The sequence below is a fragment of the Doryrhamphus excisus genome, linkage group LG6 (assembly GCF_037039965.1).
Source record: "Doryrhamphus excisus strain RoL-2023G ecotype Guam linkage group LG6, RoL_Dexc_Guam_v1.1, whole genome shotgun sequence".
Classification (NCBI taxonomy): domain Eukaryota; kingdom Metazoa; phylum Chordata; class Actinopteri; order Syngnathiformes; family Syngnathidae; genus Doryrhamphus; species Doryrhamphus excisus.
The window spans coordinates 5,243,759-5,263,933 of record NC_136362.1 but is presented as its reverse complement, the minus strand read 5'-3'; the positions used below and the strand labels follow the sequence as shown (position 1 = coordinate 5,263,933).

General features: G+C 50.1%; 2 protein-coding genes across 16 annotated transcripts; one reads left to right on the top strand and one right to left on the bottom strand.

Moving 5' to 3' along the window:
• The first annotated feature begins 191 nt into the window (after nt 1-191).
• LOC131126556 (protein-methionine sulfoxide oxidase mical3b-like) lies at nt 192-16,265 on the top strand. Of its 15 annotated transcripts, XM_078791200.1 has the most exons (28): nt 214-958; nt 1,032-1,239; nt 1,303-1,413; nt 1,475-1,576; nt 1,743-1,898; nt 1,956-2,056; nt 3,504-3,761; nt 3,824-3,939; nt 4,001-4,124; nt 4,187-4,271; nt 4,348-4,483; nt 6,068-6,264; nt 6,356-6,450; nt 6,543-6,662; nt 8,778-8,837; nt 8,903-8,986; nt 9,065-9,224; nt 9,296-9,387; nt 9,467-9,530; nt 9,950-10,079; nt 10,184-10,356; nt 10,427-10,882; nt 10,961-11,826; nt 12,228-12,278; nt 12,714-12,956; nt 13,026-13,237; nt 13,305-13,378; nt 13,456-16,265. In XM_078791200.1, the coding sequence occupies exons 1-28, from the start codon at nt 473-475 to the stop codon at nt 13,602-13,604; spliced, it is 5,109 nt and encodes a 1,702-aa protein (XP_078647326.1). In that variant the 5' UTR covers nt 214-472; the 3' UTR covers nt 13,605-16,265. The 15 variants fall into 15 exon arrangements, 14 of the variants coding, with proteins under 14 accessions (XP_078647321.1, XP_078647322.1, XP_078647323.1 ...); XM_078791199.1 differs by having other exon boundaries at nt 213-958; nt 1,743-2,056; XM_078791198.1 differs by having other exon boundaries at nt 213-958; nt 1,032-1,413.
• lta4h (leukotriene A4 hydrolase) lies at nt 14,147-20,172 on the bottom strand. Its single transcript, XM_058069226.2, has 19 exons — nt 19,909-20,172; nt 19,370-19,500; nt 19,172-19,292; nt 19,013-19,081; nt 18,849-18,953; nt 18,731-18,783; nt 18,590-18,662; nt 17,559-17,699; nt 17,470-17,493; nt 17,334-17,404; nt 17,164-17,275; nt 16,958-17,102; nt 16,791-16,894; nt 16,657-16,727; nt 16,468-16,522; nt 14,951-15,046; nt 14,573-14,655; nt 14,402-14,506; nt 14,147-14,331 (listed from the first exon to the last, which is right to left on the bottom strand). The coding sequence occupies exons 1-19, from the start codon at nt 20,056-20,058 to the stop codon at nt 14,205-14,207; spliced, it is 1,836 nt and encodes a 611-aa protein (XP_057925209.2). The 5' UTR covers nt 20,059-20,172; the 3' UTR covers nt 14,147-14,204.
• Nucleotides 20,173-20,175: the final 3 nt, after the last annotated feature.

Genomic DNA, 20,175 nt, shown 5'->3' with positions numbered 1-20,175 from the left:
ATGTATTAGGATGTATTAGGATGTATTAGGATGTATGGATGTATTAGGATGTATTAGGATGTATGGATGTATTAGGATGTATTAGGATGTATGGATGTATTAGGATGTATTAGGATGTATGGATGTATTAGGATAAGGCTACTGAAAGAGTCATTTTGTTCCCAAGGCAACGACTAATTTGGTAAAGTGGAAGCAATGACGTTTTTAGCCGCCACAAATGTGGACAAAGCGCGAGCAAAGACAGGAAGTGAGCAGCAGCTCCGCAGGGGGCCCTGTCTGGTGGTACCAGGAAGAAGATGAAGGCAACCCGTGGCTCATCTGCAGGCTTTAAGCTCGTTTGCTCAGACCGGATTACTGTCTGCCCACTGGCCCCGCCCCCTGCCAGTCACCCGCGTGTGTGTGTGATTAGCGGATTTAAGGACGGGACGAGCGCCTGTCGAAGGTGCAGCCGGGCGTTCTTGACTCCTGGTGAATGGTAAAAGAGAAGGAGCCAGGTTGTTGTGATGCCTTCAGGAAGCGATGGATAACGTGTGATTCCGAGGGTTTTAGGAGAGGCGGAGCTTCATCAGGGCTCATTGGCGGGGGCGTAGGACGTGACCAAACAGGAGGAAGACTTCATAATCTCGGAGAGGTCAAAAGAACACCTGCGGCCTCAGGAGGTCCCACTCCCACGGTGCTCATCCGCCTGGCCATGAGAAACGAGAATTCCTACCCAGAATGCCGAGCTCAGGAGTTGTTTGACGCCTTTGTGTCAGCGTCTACCTGCAGGGCGGCGCTGCACTCCTTCCTCCAGATGTGCCAGCACCTTCAGCTGGACCGCAGCCGAGCCGAGCGTCCTCTTTACCGAACCCTCAAACGCCGCCTCAGCTACTGGAGGGCCAACGCTCTTTGGGCCAAGCTGGACCGCCGAGCTTCCCAGGAAGAGTACCTGCAGAACCAAGCCTGCCGCGATGCCACGGTACCGCCCACTCAGAATCCGCCTTTTAAGGATGCGGCTGGTGTGACCACCGGGCTCCCCTCTGATTGGTCAGTGTGCCGTCATCGGGGCCGGACCGTGCGGCCTGCGGACGGCGGTGGAGCTGAGCTTCATGGGCGCTCGGGTGGTGGTGCTGGAGAAGAGGGACTCGTTCTCCAGGAACAACGTGCTCCACCTTTGGCCTTTCACCATCCACGACCTCCGCAGCCTCGGTGCCAAAAAGTTCTACGGAAAGTTCTGCGCCGGCTCCATCGACCACATCAGTGAGAGCGCTTTGTTGCGTCGGCGAGTCCGAGTGGGCGGAGTCGAGTGTTTTGTCTCCCCAGGTATCCGGCAACTCCAGCTGGTTCTGCTGAAGGTGGCTCTGCTGCTCGGGGTGGAAGTTCACGTCAACGTGGAGTTCAAACGTGTGGTGGAACCGCCGGCCGACCGCCACGGTGAGTCTTGGCTTGCGTCTCCACCCGTCCTCGTGTTTCCACGTCCCGTCTGTCTCCTCAGAGGTGGGCTGGACAATGGAGGCGTGGCCAAAGTGTCATCCTGTCAATCGGCTGCAGTTCCACGTCATCGTCGGAGCAGACGGTCGCAGGAACACGTTGCCAGGTGTGTTGACAATGTCGTCTGACCGACGGACTCCGCGTGACTCCGCGTGACTCCGCGTGACTCCGCGTGACTCCGCGTGACTCCGCGTGACTCCGCCGGTCACCCTGCCGTCCAGGCGACTCTGCGGGTGACGGGACTTTTCGGGCGACCATCCGTGTCCTCGCAGGTTTTCGGCGTAAAGAGTTCCGCGGTAGACTGGCCATCGCCATCACGGCCAATTTTAAGAAGGGAAACAGCCGCGCCGAAGCCAAAGTGGAGGAGATCAGCGGCGTGGCGTCCATCTTCAACCAGAGGTTCTTCCGGGACCTGCGACAGGAAACAGGTAAGACCTTTGACTCGCGCACCGCAGGACGCCTCTTCCCATCCTGGCACCTTTCAGGCATCGACCTGGAGAACATCGTCTACTACAAAGACGACACGCACTACTTTGTCATGACGGCCAAGAAGCACAGCCTGCTGGACAAACGGGTCATCTTGCAGGTAAACGTCTCCACGCCGGGACCCTCGTCTTCATCATCTCTCATGTCTTCTCATCTCATCTTCTCATCTTTCCTGTCTTTCATCTTCTATTTCTCATCTCGTGTCTCTTCCTCTCGTCTCATCTTATCTCATTTCTCATAACTCATCCTCTTATTTCATCAACCATCTCGTATATTTCTTCCTCTCATCTGAAGTTTCATCTGCTAGTCTCATCTTCCTCACATGAGACTCGTACCTGACTTCTCTCGTATTGCATCTCATGTCTCTTATATGGTAGCTCTGGCCCTCTCATTTCTCATAACTCATGTTTGTCATTTAGCGTCTCATGTCTCTCATCGTCTCATGTGTCATCTCGTATGTCCCATGCTCTCGTCTCATATTTCTCATAACTCTCATGTCTCTCATATCTTATATCATATCTCCCCCTCTCATCCGACATTTCTCATACAGCCATACTTTAACCATACTGTAACAATATCATAACGAGCACATCGCTGTCGGACTTGGCGCCACCTACAGGAAGGTAGATCCCCAGTATGGATCCAAAGATCCCCAGGATGGATCCAAAGATCCCCAGTATGGATCCAAAGATCCCCAGGATGGATCCAAAGATCCCCAGGATGGATCCAAAGATCCCCAGTATGGATCCAAAGATCCCCAGTATGGATCCAAAGATCCCCAGTATGGATCCAAAGATCCCCAGGATGGATCCAAAGATCCCCAGTGTGGATCCAAAGATCCCCAGTGTGGATCCAAAGATCCCCAGGATGGATCCAAAGATCCCCAGGATGGATCCCAGGGTGCCATCGATGTCTTTGTTGTGTTGCTATTGTTTCGTTGTTCACTTCATTTGAGTGGTTAGCGCAAAGGCCACACAGCTAGGAGACCCGAGTTCGATTCCACCCTTGGCCATCTGTGTGTGGAGGTTGCATGTTCTCCTCCCACATTCCTCTCCGTGCCCCCCCTCCCATCCCAAAACATGCTAGGTTAATTAGCCACTCCAAATTGTCCATAGGTATGAATGTGAGTGTGAATGGTTGTTTGTCTATATGTGCCCTGTGATTGGCTGGCCACCAGTCCAGGGTGGACCCCGCCTCTCGCCCCCAGACAGCTGGGATAGGCTCCAGCACCCCGCGACCCTGGTGAGGATAAGCGGTAGAAAATGAATGAATGGAAATATGATATGATAATATGATAATATGATAATATGACAATATGATATGATAGAGTATAATAGGCTGTAGGTCAACAAATCATCACGATTATGAAAAGTCCAAAGTACCATGATTGGCCGTCCTGGTCCTGCGGTTTTTTGGTGTTGGATGGATGCTAAGGTATTTGGGTTTTGGGTGGGCTGTTAAAAGTGGACTTTGTGAAGAGGTCGGGTCTGGCTTCCTGAAGGTTTGGTGGAGGTCTTGGCCTACCGAAGACGCGTTTGCTCTTCCAGGACTTCGCAGACACCGAGTTGCTTCTCGCTCGGACTAACGTGGACCAGAGCGCCTTGCAGGCCTTCGCCCGCGCGGCGGCCGATTTCTCCACCAACGGTCAGCTTCCGTCTTTGGAGTTCGCCATCAACCACTACGGCCAAGCGGACGTGGCCATGTTCGACTTCACCTCCATGTACGCGGCAGAGAACGCCGCCATGGTGCGGTGTCGCCGTGGACACCAGCTGCTGGTGGCGCTGGTGGGAGACAGCTTGCTGGAGGTGAGACACGTTGCCTTCAAAATGGCGGCCGCCGTTGGAGACGGATGTCCGTGTCTCTCCAGCCCTTCTGGCCCATGGGCACGGGCGTGGCTCGAGGCTTCCTGGCTGCTCTTGACGCGTCTTGGATGATTCGCCGATGGTGTCGAGGAGATCCCCCTTTGGACCTTCTTGCAGAGAGGTGACCTGTCTGTCCTACTTCCTGTCCATTTGTCCGTCTCACTGCCTGTCTGTGTGTCCAGAGAGAGCGTGTACCGTTTGCTGGCTCAGACCACACCGGAGAACATGCAGAAGAACTTTTCTTCCTACTCTTTGGACCCGTTCAGCAGATACGTCAACATCTGTCTGAGCGTCACGCCCACTCAGGTACCTGCCTTGGAAAGGCATCACGCATGTAGACCGGATAACGTCGTCACGTACCTCTACAGGTCAGACACTTGGTTGACACGGGGGAGGAGGTGGGGCCAGACCCTGAATTAGATGATGTCGCCGGCCTGTCGCCGTGGAGACCAGGTGAGATGACCTGCCTTGTCTCTCCGTTGGTCTTCCTCAAGTGGAGTGGTTGCAGTGCTGTGCTGTGTCGGCCCAGAGTCCAATCAGCTGCTGATGTGGTGTCGGGAGCAGACGCGAGGTTACCCTGGTGTTGCCATTAGCAACCTGACCACCTCCTGGAAGAGCGGCGTGGCTTTGTGTGCGCTGCTTCACCGCTACAGACCTGACCTCATGTAAGAACCTTTCCTCCGCATCTCTTCTTCATCTTCACAATTTCCTCAGAAGGAAGCGTTGTCCACCAATAGTGCCTTGTTCATCCTGTAGAACCTTGATATCGCATAATGCTCCATGTTCTTCAGTATTGGTTTTAAACTCCTTCAGAGCCGTGCTTAAGGCAGCATTATCTTCCACCAATGTCCTGATATCATCCTGTAGAACCTTGATATCGCATAATGCTCCATGTTCTTCAGTATTGGTTTTAAACTCCTCCAGAGCCGTGCTTAAGGCAGCATTATCTTCCAAAAATGTCCTGATATCATCCTGTAGAACCTTGATATCGCATAATGCTCCATGTTCTTCAGTATTGGTTTTAAACTCCCCCAGAGCCGTGCTTAAGGCAACATTATCTTCCACCAATGTCCTGATATCATCCTGTAGAACCTTAATATCATGGCATAATGCTCCATGTTCTTCAGTATTGGTTTTAAACTCCTCCAGAGCCGTGCTTAAGGCAGCATTATCTTCCACCAATGTCCTGATATCATCCTGTAGAACCTTAATATCATGGCATAATGCTCCATGTTCTTCAGTATTGGTTTTAAACTCCTCCAGAGCCGTGCTTAAGGCAGCATCATCTTCCACCAATGTCCTGATATCATCCTGTAGAACCTTAATATCATGGCATAATGCTCCATGTTCTTCAGTATTGGTTTTAAACTCCCCCAGAGCCGTGCTTAAGGCAGCATTATCTTCCACCAATGTCCTGATATCATCCTGTAGAACCTTAATATCATGGCATAATGCTCCATGTTCTTCAGTATTGGTTTTAAACTCCTCCAGAGCCGTGCTTAAGGCAGCATTATCTTCCACCAATGTCCTGATATCATCCTGTAGAACCTTAATATCATGGCATAATGCTCCATGTTCTTCAGTATTGGTTTTAAACTCCTCCAGAGCCGTGCTTAAGGCAGCATTATCTTCCACCAATGTCCTGATATCATCCTGTAGAACCTTAATATCATGGCATAATGCTCCATGTTCTTCAGTATTGGTTTTAAACTCCTCCAGAGCCGTGCTTAAGGCAGCATTATCTTCCAAAAATGTCCTGATATCATCCTGTAGAACCTTGATATCGCATAATGCTCCATGTTCTTCAGTATTGGTTTTAAACTCCCCCAGAGCCGTGCTTAAGGCAACATTATCTTCCACCAATGTCCTGATATCATCCTGTAGAACCTTAATATCATGGCATAATGCTCCATGTTCTTCAGTATTGGTTTTAAACTCCTCCAGAGCCGTGCTTAAGGCAGCATTATCTTCCACCAATGTCCTGATATCATCCTGTAGAACCTTAATATCATGGCATAATGCTCCATGTTCTTCAGTATTGGTTTTAAACTCCTCCAGAGCCGTGCTTAAGGCAGCATTATCTTCCACCAATGTCCTGATATCATCCTGTAGAACCTTAATATCATGGCATAATGCTCCATGTTCTTCAGTATTGTGGTGATTGTGGGATTGTAAAGCAAAAAGGATGAGATACAAAAAGGTGAAGTGAAAGTGAAGACGTGTAAAGTAAAGATTGTTGTCGTCGACAGAGACTTTGACACCATCGACCCGACGGCGAAGGAAGAAAACATTCGCTTGGCCTTTGAGGTGTCGGAACGAGTGTTTGGGATATCTCCCCTCATGACGGTGGAGGAGATGTCCTCTGAAGGAGAACCGGACTCTCTGTCCATGGTCATGTACCTCAGCCAGTTCTACCAGCTGTTGCCAGATGCCCCGCCCACTTTGGGTGCCACAAGCCACGCCTCCTCAGTCCAAACTTTCAGGAAAATGTTGTGTTCAGGGTCCTTCAAGGTCCGTGTTGTTTTTGTTGCATTCAGGGTCATTGTCCCAGAGTTCAGAGGTCAGAGCTGCCCTGGTCACCCCCGCCCCGGTTCACCAGTTCAGACACCATCCGTCACGTCGAAGGTCAAAGGTCTGTTTGGACGTGATGTGTTCACGTTCATCAGGAGACCAGAAGAGGACGTGTGGATGAAGGTGGGACCGTTCATCTTCTTTCCTTTGCAGTCATGTGACGCCGCCGACGAGCACCTGGTCGGCAGCTCCAAAGTGCGTTTGATGGCAGACCAGCTGCAGGCCAAACTTGACCAGAACCGGGACCAGAAGGAGGATGCTCCTCCTTCTCAGGTCAGTCTCTGATGACGGCCCACCTGTCTGATGGCGTAACACAGGTCAAGGTCAAGTTCATTGGTCAAGGTCAAGTATTGATAGAGCACGTTTCCAACGGCTAACTGCCCAAATGCCGTAGCCAAGAAAGGACCAAACACATGTGCCGAATAATCAGTCAAAGTCAAAAGTGTCCAGAATAATGACACCAATAAATAACGTGACCAATGGAATATCCACGAGGGCTTCCAATCTGCTTTTCGTAAATTTCACTCCACGGAAACTGCGTTATCGAAAGTGTCCAGTGATATTTCGATGTCTGCCAATTCAGGGAACTCCGTCTTGGTCCTTCCGGATTTGTCATCAGACTTTGACTCGGTTGACCATGGCATTCTGTTGGGAAGGCCGGGGCAGTCCTTGGTTGGTTTGCCTCATATCCATCTGGTGGTAGTTTTAGCGTCACTCAGCAAAACCGCTGTGTGGAGTCCCCCAGGGTTCTGTTCTGGGGCCTGCCCCGTTTATGCCGTACTTGCCTCCTTTGGACAGGGTCATTCAAAGGTTCCGTGATGTTTCTTCTCATTGACATGCCCATGACGTCCAGCTTTACAGGTTCGACTCCCTGAAAAGCTGCTTAGTGGACATGAAGAAGCGGTTGAGCGCTAACTCCCTGCAGCCAAACAAATGAAACGGAGACTCTGATTCTTGCTCCGGATGCCTCAATCCCAAGAATGAAGGAGCACTTGGGTGACTCGGGTCGTTCGTTGTGACTTTCCGTCACAAATGTGGGCGTTATCTTTGACGAGGACATGTGACCAGAGCAGCATGGCCGACAACTGACCAGAAACTGTTTCTTTCAACTAAGAAACATCTCCAAAGTCAGGACTAAGCTGTGGTGCGATCATTAGGCTCTAATCCTTCTTGCCTTTGTGTCTTCACCATGAGACCAGTGCAAGTCTTTCTGGTGTCTCGGTAAGAAAGAGATGCCTCGACTGCAATTGGTGCAAAATTCCGCAGCAAGGATTTCGACTCGCACAAATAGGAGGACGCATATGTCGCCCGTTTTAAAGACTCCCCATTGGCTGCCAGCCTCCTGCCGGAAAGATTTTCACATTTTGGTCCTCACTTTTGGAGCACTTCTAAAATTTATATTAGTGACCCGATCCTGCCCCACACCCCTGCTGGGTCACTCAGGTCTGTGGACCAGAACCTACTGACAGTTCCACGTACCTGTTTCCAGACCTGAGGAGACCGATCCTTCCAGGCTGTTGCTCCTCGGCTTTGGGATGATCTTCCTCTCTCTGCGCTCATTCCACTCTGTCCATGTTTTTAAAAGCCAACTTATGGTTTTTATTCCTGATCGGGCGGATGGATCCTCTGCTCTTTTATTTTGGGGCTCGCTTAAGATATGCCTTAAGATATGCCTAAAGATATGCCTTAAGATATGCCTAAAGATATGCCTTAAGATATGCCTTAAGATATGCCTAAAGATATGCCTAAAGATATGCCTAAAGATATGCCTTAAGATATGCCTTAAGATATGCCTAAAGATATGCCTTAAGATATGCCTAAAGATATGCCTAAAGATATGCCTTAAGATATGCCTTAAGATATGCCTAAAGATATGCCTAAAGATATGCCTTAAGATATGCCTTAAGATATGCCTAAAGATATGCCTTAAGATATGCCTTAAGATATGCCTTAAGATATGCCTTAAGATATGCCCTAAGATATGCCTTAAGATATGCCTTAAGATATGCCTTTATTCATCCCTCAGTGGGGAAATGTGTCTACCTTACCTTACCTGCGTATGCGTCCTTCTGCTCTTTTACTCTTACATTTTGATTTGGATGTCAAGCACTTTGTGACCTCCTGTCTACATAAGCACATTTGACTTACGGACTTACTTACACGCGTCCGGCCGTGGGATGGCAGCAGGTCCGCCACCATGGGGTGGGGCAGGAAGCCACTGATGGATGGATGGATGGACGGATGGATGGATGGACGGATGGATGGATGGATGGATGGATGGATAGGTGGATGGATGGATAGACGGATGGATGGATGGATGGATGGATAGATAGATAATGTGAAACCAGATGAAATCATGTTTCCAAGGTCGTGGTGTCGTGTTCGCAGGAGGAGGCGGCCAGCCATCTGTCTCCAGACGTCCAGGTCCAGCCGCCGTCATGGAGACCGGTAAGAAGAGGCGAAAGACAAGGTGAAATGAAGGTCAGATGTGAAGGTGTGTTCATGTTTGCCAGAGCAAACGAACGCAGCAGCAGCAGCAGTTAAGCTTTCGCTTCAAGCAGAAGCTCCGCTCTCAGCGGGTGGAGCCCAAGGAACAGGTAGAGAACATCTCACCTGGCAGACGGACCTTCCCCGCCCACGCCGTCTGACCACGAGGTGCGCGTGTGCTGGCGCAGGGCTCGTGCGCCAGCGACGTGTGTTTCTTCTGCCAGCAGAAAGTCTACGTGATGGAGCGTCTGAGCGCCGAAGGCCTCTTCTTCCATAGAAGTTGTTTCGTGTGCCGCGTGTGTGACGCCGCGCTGAGACCCGCCTCCTATTGTTACCACGCCCCCAGCGGTGAGCGGGAAGTGGCCTGTGGTCACGTGACCCGTCCCGGTCTTTCATCCTGACGTCTCCTTTCCTCTCAGGGAACTTTTTCTGTCCCCGCCACTGCCGGCCGCCCTCTCGCCCCAGTCCCTCCACGCTGAGGAAGCCCAGGCCGTCATGTGACGCGTCTTGTGTGAGCCGCCGTGTTTGCATCAGCGCTTGCTTTTCTCATGGTGATGATGATGGTGATGATGATGATGATGTCTCCGCAGACATCTCTGCTCTCCTCTGCGGACTCGCAGATCTCCATGGCAACCCAGCGTCGGCACTCCTCAGGTACGCCTTTCCGCCTGTACGGATGTGTCCGCCCCTAAACATGAATACGCGGATGTGTCATACGGGCGGGCGTGTCTTTGGTGTGCTGGTGCACGTATGTGTGCACGTGTACATGTTGAGGTGGGAAAAGTATTTGTATTTGTATTAATATTGAAAACAATTATCAATTAAATAAACTATAAATACTGCTGCTGCTAATGCTAATGCTAATGCTAATGCTAATGATAATGACAATTAGGAATAAATTGTTGTTTTTTCATGAATCCACCAGTGATCCGAGTTCTAAAAAGGTCGTTCCAAAGAGCGTACCGGGGTTGGGCTCCTCCACGTGTATTTGCCATGTGTACATACGTATGTGTGTACATATCCGTGTGTGCATGTGCACTTGTGTTTATGTTGCCGTGTGTGTTTGTTTTCAGCGACGCTGGTGACGCCAGAGAGGATCGAGGTGGAAAACGATCAGGACGATGTCGCCGACGTGGCCGAGATCTCTGAGGAGACGCTGACGTGCTTCAACCTGGGAGCCCCTGAAGACGCGCAGGCCAGCAGGTAGCTCTCACCTGTCCAACACCTGTCCATGGCGGGCCTGACCTTCACCGGGTCCTTCAGCAAACATACCTGCTCACACACAAACGCATCCTGGTGGTGTCCAGGTGTGAACGGGCGGTCGAGGGGCCAACTCGTGTCGCTGAACACGCCTTCACCTCCGGGGAGGAGCTACAGCAGCGCTTTCAGCTGATAGGCTGCGAGGAGGAGGAGGATGAGGAGGATGAAGATGACGATGACGAGGCAGGCCGTGAGGAAGAGGAAGATGACGGCGCCGATGGTGGGTGGAACTTCCTGTACGCACCCTGGTGGGAGGCGGGGCCATGTGTGAAGTAGGCGTGTCACCTCAGCAGGTACAAGTGATGTCACGTCTTCTGGAACCTTCTCCGGACGCGCCACGCCCTCCACCGCCTCCTTTCTCACCCAGCCCGACTCCGCCTCCCACACCGGCTCAGCCCCGCCCACTGGGGTTGTCCACCCAGCATGTCCTCCCCCTGAGGAGGTGGCAGTAGGAGCCAGAGGGCGGAGCTCTTTTGATGACATCGGTCTGTCGCTGAGGAAGCTCCGCCTCCTGCAAGCAGACACAGTGTGGGCGGAGCCAGAAGAGGCAGAAAGCGGTCGACGCCAACGGCAAACACCCGACCCACGCTCGCAACCTGTCTTTTGTCATCGATATCTCAAGGGTCTACGCCAGGCTCCGCCTCTCCGCCGTGCGGAGGGAGGCGGAGCCAGAGCTCTGTGGAAGGCGGTCTTTTCCAGAAACAGGAACAAGAGGAATGAGGGCGGGGCTCCACGGCCAGGTGAAGGTGGTTGATCACTGACATGATGATGATGATGATGATGATGACGGCATGTGATTCGTGTCGGCATCGCTGCCTTGACAGGAGGTCTCACTTTGATGGAGGAATTGGACCTGAACTCATCCGCTCTGCAACAAACGTGTTCTCTACCTCCTCACGCCCACGTAAGACACGCGCAAACGTTACAACATCATGTCCATCCTGCTGTACCTACATACTTACGTATATACCATCTACTATACCTGCATCTACTACTCCATATACAGCATACTTATATACCATCTACCATACCTACATACCTATGTACCATCTACTATACCTACATACTTATATACCATCTACCATACCTACATCTACTTCCCCATATACAGCATACTTATATACCATCTACTATACCTACATCTACTACTCCATGTACAGCATACTTACGTATATACCAACTACTATACCTACATACTTATATACCATCTACCATACCTACATCTACTACCCCATATACAGCATACTTATATACCATCTACTATACCTACATCTACTACTCCATGTACAGCATACTTATATACCAACTACTATACCTACATACTTATACATCATCTACTTTACCTACATCTACTACTCCATGTACAACATACTTATATACCATCTACTATACCTACATACTTATATACAATCTACTATACCTACATCTACTACTCCATATACAGCATACCTACATACATATATGCATGTGTATGTCTGTATGTTATATGCGTGTGTATACATGTATGCTATATGCGTGTGTATACATGTATGCTATATGCGTGTGTATACATGTATGCTATATGCGTGTGTATACATGTATGCTATATGCATGTGTGTGTGTGGTGTATTTTATGAAGCTGCGGTTGGATACCATCAACCTGACCTCTGACCTCCAGCCCATGTCATCAGACGACCAGCAGACAGCACAGGTATCATTTGGTATCCCCCATCCTCTTTTGGTATCACCTTGTGTCCTTTGGTGTCCCTTGGTATCCTCTGCTATTTTTACATCTCTGCTATCCTGGTATCTTTTTCTATCGCTGGTATCACACTGGTATCGTCTTCTATCACTGGTATCACACTGGTATCATCTTCTATCGTTGGTATCACACTGGTATCGTCTTCTATCGCTGGTATCACACTGGTATCGTCTTCTATCGCTGGTATCACACTGGTATCGTATTCTATCGTTGGTATCACACTGGTATCGTCTTCTATCGTTGGTATCACACTGGTATCGTCTTCTATCGCTGGTATCACACTGGTATCGTCTTCTATCGCTGGTATCACACTGGTATCCATAGGTGATCATTGCTTTTGTGTCTTGCAGCCTGTTTACGTTCCTCACGCCTTGGCTTTCAAAGCCAGCTTTCCCTTTCAGGTACACGCTATACTATCATGCAATACCAATATACTCTATACCATACACTATCAATACAGTATATCATACACTACCACTATGGTATATCAAGTACTACCACTGTGGTGTATCAAGTACTACCACTATGGTATATCAAGTACTACCACTATGGTATATCAAGTACTACCACTTTGGTATATCAAGTACTACCACTATGGTATATCAAGTACTACCACTATGGTATATCAAGTACTACCACTTTGGTATATCAAGTACTACCACTTTGGTATATCAAGTACTACCACTATGGTATATCAAGTACTACCACTTTGGTATATCAAGTACTACCACTATGGTATATCAAGTACTACCACTATGGTATATCAAGTACTACCACTCTGGTATACCAAGTACTAAAAGGCGAAAGAAAGACTGAAAGATCCGGCTTTGTTCCAGTTTGTGCAGGAACATGGTTGGAAAAGCAGAGCCAGTCTTCATGGTTCTGATGGACTGTCCTCCTGTGCCACGGAAGTGGTTGGGGTTCTGGCGGACCCGAAGGAGCCGTCTAGTTTGAGTGTGATGGAAAGCCTCTTCCAGAGCAGCCGTGCACACCCGGACACCAGAATGTCCCTTCGGGTTCGGAGGACCACTCGCAGACGGGCAAAGCAGGAGGAACTGAAGAGACTCCACAAGGCCCAGGTGAGTCCTCCAGGGGGGGGTTTGATGGGACCCTGGTTTTGTGGTGGTCCATAAGGTTGGATGCGTCAGCTGATGCAGAGACAGCTGCAGCTAGTGGAGGAGGAGCATCGATGTCTGGAGGCAAGAGGAGTGACGGTGGAGAGAAGTCTGAGAGGAGAAGGTCTGGAGACGTCACCAGGAAGCAAACCAGTCCACCACGACTCCACCCTAATGCAGCACTGGTTCCACCTGGTCCAGCAGAAGAACCTTCTCGTTCGATACGAATCTCAGCTTCTCATCTGGTCAGTATGTGACCCTCCACCCCTGGCCTATCCTCTGGCCTCTAACCTCTGACCTCGGCTCCCTCAGCGCACGAGACCTGCAGCTGGAAGACCGACAGAACCGCCTGCAGCAGGAACTCCGGCAGAGCATGACGCTGGACGGTAACATCAGTTGAAAAGATGACGACTACTGAGGTGATAGTAAACCAAAGGGTGTGTTTGGTGTGGGGGGGCGTCAGACCACCTGAAGGAGGAACAGCAGCTGCTCGAGGAGCGGCGGATACTGCAGGAGATGTTGGAGGTGGTGGAGCAGAGGAGGGCTCTGGTACCCCTGCTGGAGGAGCAGCAACGGCAGGACCATCAGGAAGACCAGGGGCCTCGTTTATAAAACTTGCTTACGACAAAACGGGACTTGAAAGTCGTGACGTCCCACGCCAAAGTGGAGATTTCTAAAAATAAACCTGGCGTGAGAACGTGCGCACCTTTCGGAGACGTGGCAACCGGGCCGCACGTTAGAAACGGTGGAGTGAAACCTTATGGTAGAAATAAAGACAATAGAAGCCAATGAAGATGGATCCATCATGGCGTGAAAACGTCACGCCAACGTGTGGAAGGTCTTGCTATTTGACACCGAGCATTGCATGACGCACGTTCACGATGGTTCTACATGGTCTCATTGTCTAGATGGCGTTATAGTCCATGTGCCAACTATCTTCTTCGTTCCTAACCCAAACCTTGGTGTCCCAACCGCCCGCGGTGTCCCAACCGCCCGCGGTGTCCCAACCGCCCGCGGTGTCCCAACCGCCCGCGGTGTCCCAACCGCCCGCGGTGTCCCAACTGTGCTTGAACGTTGTTGCTTACAACTTCCTGTGTCAACGCGGACGTTTGGAAATGTAACGTTGGCACGTGAAGGAGAGGAAGACGCACGCCGACGTTTCCAATGAAGAGCCTTTATTTGCTGAAGACCGCTTCTGAGCTGTGATTGGTCCTACTGGTCCACGGACACCTTCATGTCCTTGGACACCAGTCCAGAGGTCACCGGGTGCATGGTCACCCGATGAGCCAGGAAGACTCGCACCGCTTCCTCTCGGTACTTGGCGAAGTTGAAGACCTCCCTGGAGGAGACAAACGGTGAGGATGATGAAGATGACGAGGAAGAGCGTGCGATGGCGAAAGTGTGAATACCTGAAGAGCGGTCGCGTGAACTTCATTCGTCCCTGCTCGCTCGCCATCTTCAGCGCCAAGGGAACCGCCTCCTCCCATCGCGAGCGCACGCACAGTCGCAGCCACCTGAACACAGCAGCCAATGGCAGCGGGCCCTCGGGGAAAGAAAGGGTGGGCGGGGCCGATGCTCACCTGAAGCGGATCTCTGAATTCATACACGAGTTGAAATCATAAAGCTCCTGCATCTTCTTCACGTGACTGGCGGGAAACACCTCCTGGAAAACAACACGCTGCTACTGCATCGCTGACACACACCTGTACTACTACTACTACTACTACTAGAACTATTAGGATTACTGCTGGTACTACTACTAATAACACTACTACTACTACTTCTCTATTACACCTACTACAATTGCTACTACTATTACTGTAACTACTACTACTAATACTAGTAGGAGCAGTACTACCACGAATAGTAGCAGTACTACAACAACTACTACAACTACTACAATGAATACTGTTCGTGCTACTCCAAGTGCTTCTACTGTATTATTATTAGAGTCTTACCTCCTGGAGGAGCAGAGACAGGAAGTGGATGAGCTGATGTGAGGAAAACATCTTGATGTCCGACTCTGAGAAGGAGCCCAGATCCTCCTCTTTGGCCTACCAGCAAAACCAAAGCTAAGGTAAGGTAAAGGTAAGGTAAGGAGAGGCTAAGGTAAAGTTAAGGTAAGGAGAGGCTAAGGTAAAGTTAAGGTAAGGAGAGGCTAAGGTAAAGTTAAGGTAAGGAGAGGCTAAGGTAAAGTTAAGGTAAGGAGAGGCTAAGGTAAAGTTAAGGTAAGGAGAGGGTAGGGTAAAGTTAAGGTAAGGAGAGGCTAAGGTAAAGTTAAGGTAAGGAGAGGCTAAGGTAAAGTTAAGGTAAGGAGAGGCTAAGGCAGAGGTAGGGAACCTATGGCTCGGGAGCCAGGTAGGGCTCTTTTGATGACTGTATCTGGCTCTCAAGCATTTCTTACCACAATAAAAATGTATTTTTGCTAACATTTTAAAGTAAACCATCACAGAAATGACTGTTAAAAATAATATTCAAAATCAACAACTTTCTTATGCATTTTAATCCGTCCATCTATTTTCTTATATCTATATCTTAACCATATCTATCTTTCCTGATGATATTTTCCAGGTCAAACACTAAAACTTGATTATTACTGGGTAATGCGGTAGTCTACCTCGGTCATTAAGATGTAAATATAAACTTTCCTCCTTTAGTCAAATAGTCACCTAGCTAAAGCTGCAGAACCAAGCCTTCTGGCAAAGATGGCCAAAAGAATGAAATATATACGGAGTACGGTGCAAAACTAAGCAGCAGCAGAAGTTGCATTAATGGCAACAAGTATTTGATTTATTATTAGACACTGCGCTGCTCACAAAAGTGTGCTGGCCACACCCCATTGGCGTGGGGTAGTGTGCCTGGTCTACGTAATTAGAGCCCATTATCTAAAACTGTTGGTCTTACATAAAAATGCACACATTTTATTGCATTCAATGTTTAAAAAAATGTATATGGCTCTCACAGATACACATTTTAAAATATCTGGCCTTCATGGCTCTCTTAGCCAAAAAGGTTCCCGACCCCTGGGCTAAGGTAAAGTTAAGGTAAGGTAAAGTTAAGGTAAGGAGAGGCTAAGGTAAAGTTAAGGTAAGGAGAGGCTAAGGTAAAGTTAAGGTAAGGAGAGGCTAAGGTAAAGTTAAGGTAAGGAGAGGCTAAGGTAAAGTTAAGGTAAGGAGAGGCTAAGGTAAAGTTAAGGTAAGGAGAGGCTAAGGTAAAGTTAAGGTAAGGTAAAGTTAAGGTAAGGAGAGGCTAAGGTAAAGTTAAGGTAAGGTAAAGTTAAGGTAAGGAGAGGCTAAGGTAAAGTTAAGGTAAGGTAAAGTTAAGGTAAGGAGAGGCTAAGGTAAAGTTAAGGTAAGGTAAAGTTAAGGTAAGGAGAGGCTAAGGTAAAGTTAAGGTAAGGTAAAGTTAAGGTAAGGAGAGGCTAAGGTAAAGTTAAGGTAAGGAGAGGCTAAGGTAAAGTTAAGGAGAGACTGACGCGGATCCATCTGAGCGAGAGAGCCAGGCAGGCGTCGGCCAGGGAGGTGTCGTATCTGAAAGGATAGACGAGTCGGGTCAGAGGAGATCATCGCCCGAAGCGCCCAAAGCGCCCAAAGCGCCCGAAGCGCCCGAAGCGCCCAAAGCGCCCGAAGCGCCCGAAGCGCCCAAAGCCCTTCCCCGTCCTCACTTGGGTTTGACCGGAGGCATCCCGGGAGTAAACATCCACGCGTTCCAGTCCACCTTGTTCAAGACGTCCACCTGAGAGACAAATCCACATCAAGGCCTCCTCCGGGGGACAAGACCCGGTCCCACGCATCTCACCTTGTCTTGAAAGTAGGAGAACAGGAAGTCCTTCCACTGGTCCGTGGTGACGCTGCTGTAGGCAAAGAGCTGGATGTAGGACTTGACGAAGCCCATGAAGACCTCTGCGGGACACACGGGACTCAGACACGCTCAATGACTCCATGGTACGTGAGCACGCGTGTTACCCGGACCGCCCAGCAGCTCCTCCAGGTGATAGAGAAGAGCAAAGCCCTTCTCGTAGGGGACGGAGGAGAAGGCCTCATCCGGGTCCACGTCCTGCAGAGTCGGGACCAGGTTGGTCAGAGGGTTCTCGGCTCCAAACGTGCTGACCTGAGACCCAGAAAGACACATGAAGACCATGCACACGCTCTCGGCAACGAGCCCTTCTCACCGAGTCCTGGAGGTCCTTCCAGCCCCCCAAGGCCTTGAACTGGCGGAACGCTTCCCCCTCCAGACGTCTGCCGATCATCCTCTCCAGGTAGACCGTGTGACCCTCGTTAAGCCTGCACACGCACACGGATGGATGCCGACGTCCCTGCCAGGCGTGCGTGTGCGTCTTACCAAAAATGCTCCCAGGTCTTGTTGGTCACCAGGTTTCCCGTCCAACTGTGGGAGATCTCATGAGCGATCACCTGACAGGAAGAGGAGATGTCAGCACCCGTCCTGCCCACCAAAGACGAGGAGCTCACCGACTCACGTTGGACAAGGACTTGTCTCCTGCCTGGAAGACATGGCACAAGGTCACACGCTTGACCTTCACCCCAAACAGGAAGTGTGTGAGCTCACCAGTAGTGTGGGCGTGGCAAAGGTCAGACAGGGATTTTCCATCCCGCCGTACGGAAAAGATGGCGGCAGGACCAAAATGTCATACTGTCCCCAAACGTACGGTCCTACCAGATCTTCTGCCGTCTGCAACATCTTCTCTGTCTGACAAACAACAGCCGTGCAGTGAACACCCACACGCCCGAAGCTCTCGTGACAAAAATAGCATCCTCACAGGAAGTGGTCAAAAACCTTCAGTAGGACAGAACATGTTGACAATAGCACACAGAAAGGATCAAAACCTAAGCTTATGCTGACAAAAAATATGATCATTTCACTCAAGTATTAAATATTTAAAAAATTAAAACAAAAATAAATGAATCATAATTCTGATCAAATATGCTGACAGAAAATCTGTGCCAATAATTTTTTTTTTAAATGTCATTCTAAAATATGCTGATAAAAAATATCAATATCAAAAATGACCATTTCACACACAAAAATATGTGGATAAGAAATACAATTCTAGTCCAAAACTTTCCCAAAAACATCCAGGCATGAGGCTTTTCTCCGGGTACTCCGGTCCCCCGGCCCCCCCCCCCATCCCAAAAACATGTTAGCTTCATTGGCCACTCCAAATTGTCCAAATTGAATGTGTGTGTGTGTGTTGGGGGGGGGGGGGGGGGTTGTCTTTATGTGCCCTGGGATTGACTGGCCACCAGTCCAGGGTGGACATCTGGGATAGGCTCCAGCACCCCCCGCAACCCTCGTGAGGATAAGCGGTAGAAAATGAATGAATGAATGAATGAATGAATGAATGAACGAACGAATATTCGGACATGATTCAAACATCATTTGACCGAATAAAATTCCAAACATTGTGATCAGAAATATAAATGTGATAAAAAGCTTGAATACGTTGGTATTTGGTTCAATGGCGTCATGGCGTAAGCAGCGGCTTCATCAGGTGCTGCAGACGCAAATGTGTGCCTGTGTGCACATGTGTGTGTGTGCACGTGTGTGTGTGCGTGTGCGTGCGACAGTGAAGGACCCACCTCAGAGAATTCGTGTGCCGCTCGGTCCACAAACTCCTTCTCAGACCAGACGGCGGTCCTGGGTCCAATCTTCCTGAAAGACAGAAGAGGTCAAAACTGGGCGGCAGGCGACCCCCGTGACCTCTCGGGCCTCCAAGGTACCTGCTCTCCAGGCATCCAACCACCAGGGCCATCAGGTAAGACGGCATGGGCACCTAAAGGCCAAAGGTCAAACTATCACCCGGACGCGGATGAAGAGGAGGGAATGAAGAGGACTGACCGGCTGTCGAAAGCGGTAAATGGTACGATGGCTGTCCTGAGGGTCCACTTCCTGTCCGTCCCTCAGGGCACTCATTGCCGCCACCAGCTCTTTCGGGACAGACACCTGGACAGGTAACACCGTCACCCCCTCTGTCCCTCCCTCCCTCTGCGTGTGCGTGTTACCTGAGCATGGTAGGTGTGTTTGATGGACGGGCTGTCCTGGCAAGGCATCATACTCCTGCAGTGATGGGCCTGAAACACAACACGTGACTTCTTCTTCTTCTTCTTCTTCTTTTTCATGGCAGGAAAAGCCCAGAAGGGGAAGGAAGTGATGCAACACACCTGGCACTGACTAAACAGGTATGGATGCTTCTTGCCCGCCGTCTGCTCAGGTGAGAGCCACTGTAGGGCGGGCGCACCGGGGGACGTCTCGTAGGCCACGCTCACAATCACATGCTGCCCTCTGATTGGACCAGAAGCACAGCACACACGGTCAGGAGGACTCGCCACCATGTGGAACGTGACAGGGGCTGGGGTCACCTTGAGAGGTCAGAGGGCAGCGTGATGTCCAGGGGCGTGCCCTTGAAGGCGTGTTTGGGGCCCATGGTAAAGCAGGCCGCCTGCCCGTTAGCGCTCACCGACACCACCTTCATGTCTCTGGTGTCCAACGTCTACAAGGCACGAAACATCAAGGAAGACCTTCACAGGTGCTATTGTGTTGGCATGTCGAATAAAGTTGGTTTTTGAAGAAGAGGCCGTCATACTGCAAGTAGCAACAAGTAATAGCAACAAGGTTCTCTCAGTTTTATTCCATTACTGGTAACGGCGGCGGATGGAAGAGTTATTAGAACACTCGTTACTGGGAAAGCACTGCTGATAAGTCAGTCAAAGTTCAGGAGCGCCAATTGCCTTCTTCCTTCTGCGTGACCTCCTTGTCACGTTGCTAAGAAGAAGAAGAAGAAGAAGAAGAAGAAGAAGAAGAAAAAGCATGGACATCGCACTGACTGTCTAATGCTAGCTTCCTCATCTTTACGAACGAGCCCGTTAGCTTGCAGGCTAACGTCAGGGTGTAACATTACCAGTGTGGAGAACCGGTCCTCCAGAACTTCCACGGTGATCTCCACGCTGCCTCGGATCACGTGGTTCTCGAAGTCCACGTGGAGATTTAAGTTGAGATGTTTGCTGACGCACTTGGCGGCGGACGCGAAGGAGGTCGGGTCTGCTGACATGATGCTGACTTGACCGGCTTCCACACGGAGAATGAACGCACCGCAAGCAAGCCGGCGGTACTTATACACCGGAATAAGCTTCACTCACATCCGCCAGCCACCTTTTCAATATAAAAG

What these genes read in the sequence shown, in the direction of transcription:
- LOC131126556 (XM_078791194.1), top strand. Translation starts at nt 473, where the DNA reads ATGGTAAAAGAGAAGGAGCCAGGTTGTTGTGATGCCTTCAGGAAGCGA. An exon ending in GGGTGGAGCCCAAGGAACAG is followed by an intron (nt 8,987 to 9,064) that starts GTAGAGAACATC and finishes GTGCTGGCGCAG; the next exon opens with GGCTCGTGCGCCAGCGACGT. An exon ending in GGCTCCACGGCCAGGTGAAG is followed by an intron (nt 10,883 to 10,960) that starts GTGGTTGATCAC and finishes CTGCCTTGACAG; the next exon opens with GAGGTCTCACTTTGATGGAG.
- lta4h (XM_058069226.2), bottom strand. Translation starts at nt 20,058, where the DNA reads ATGTCAGCAGACCCGACCTCCTTCGCGTCCGCCGCCAAGTGCGTCAGC. An exon ending in CTGCCCTCTGACCTCTCAAG is followed by an intron (nt 19,293 to 19,369) that starts GTGACCCCAGCC and finishes TGGTCCAATCAG; the next exon opens with AGGGCAGCATGTGATTGTGA. An exon ending in ATGCCTCCGGTCAAACCCAA is followed by an intron (nt 16,523 to 16,656) that starts GTGAGGACGGGG and finishes CTATCCTTTCAG; the next exon opens with ATACGACACCTCCCTGGCCG.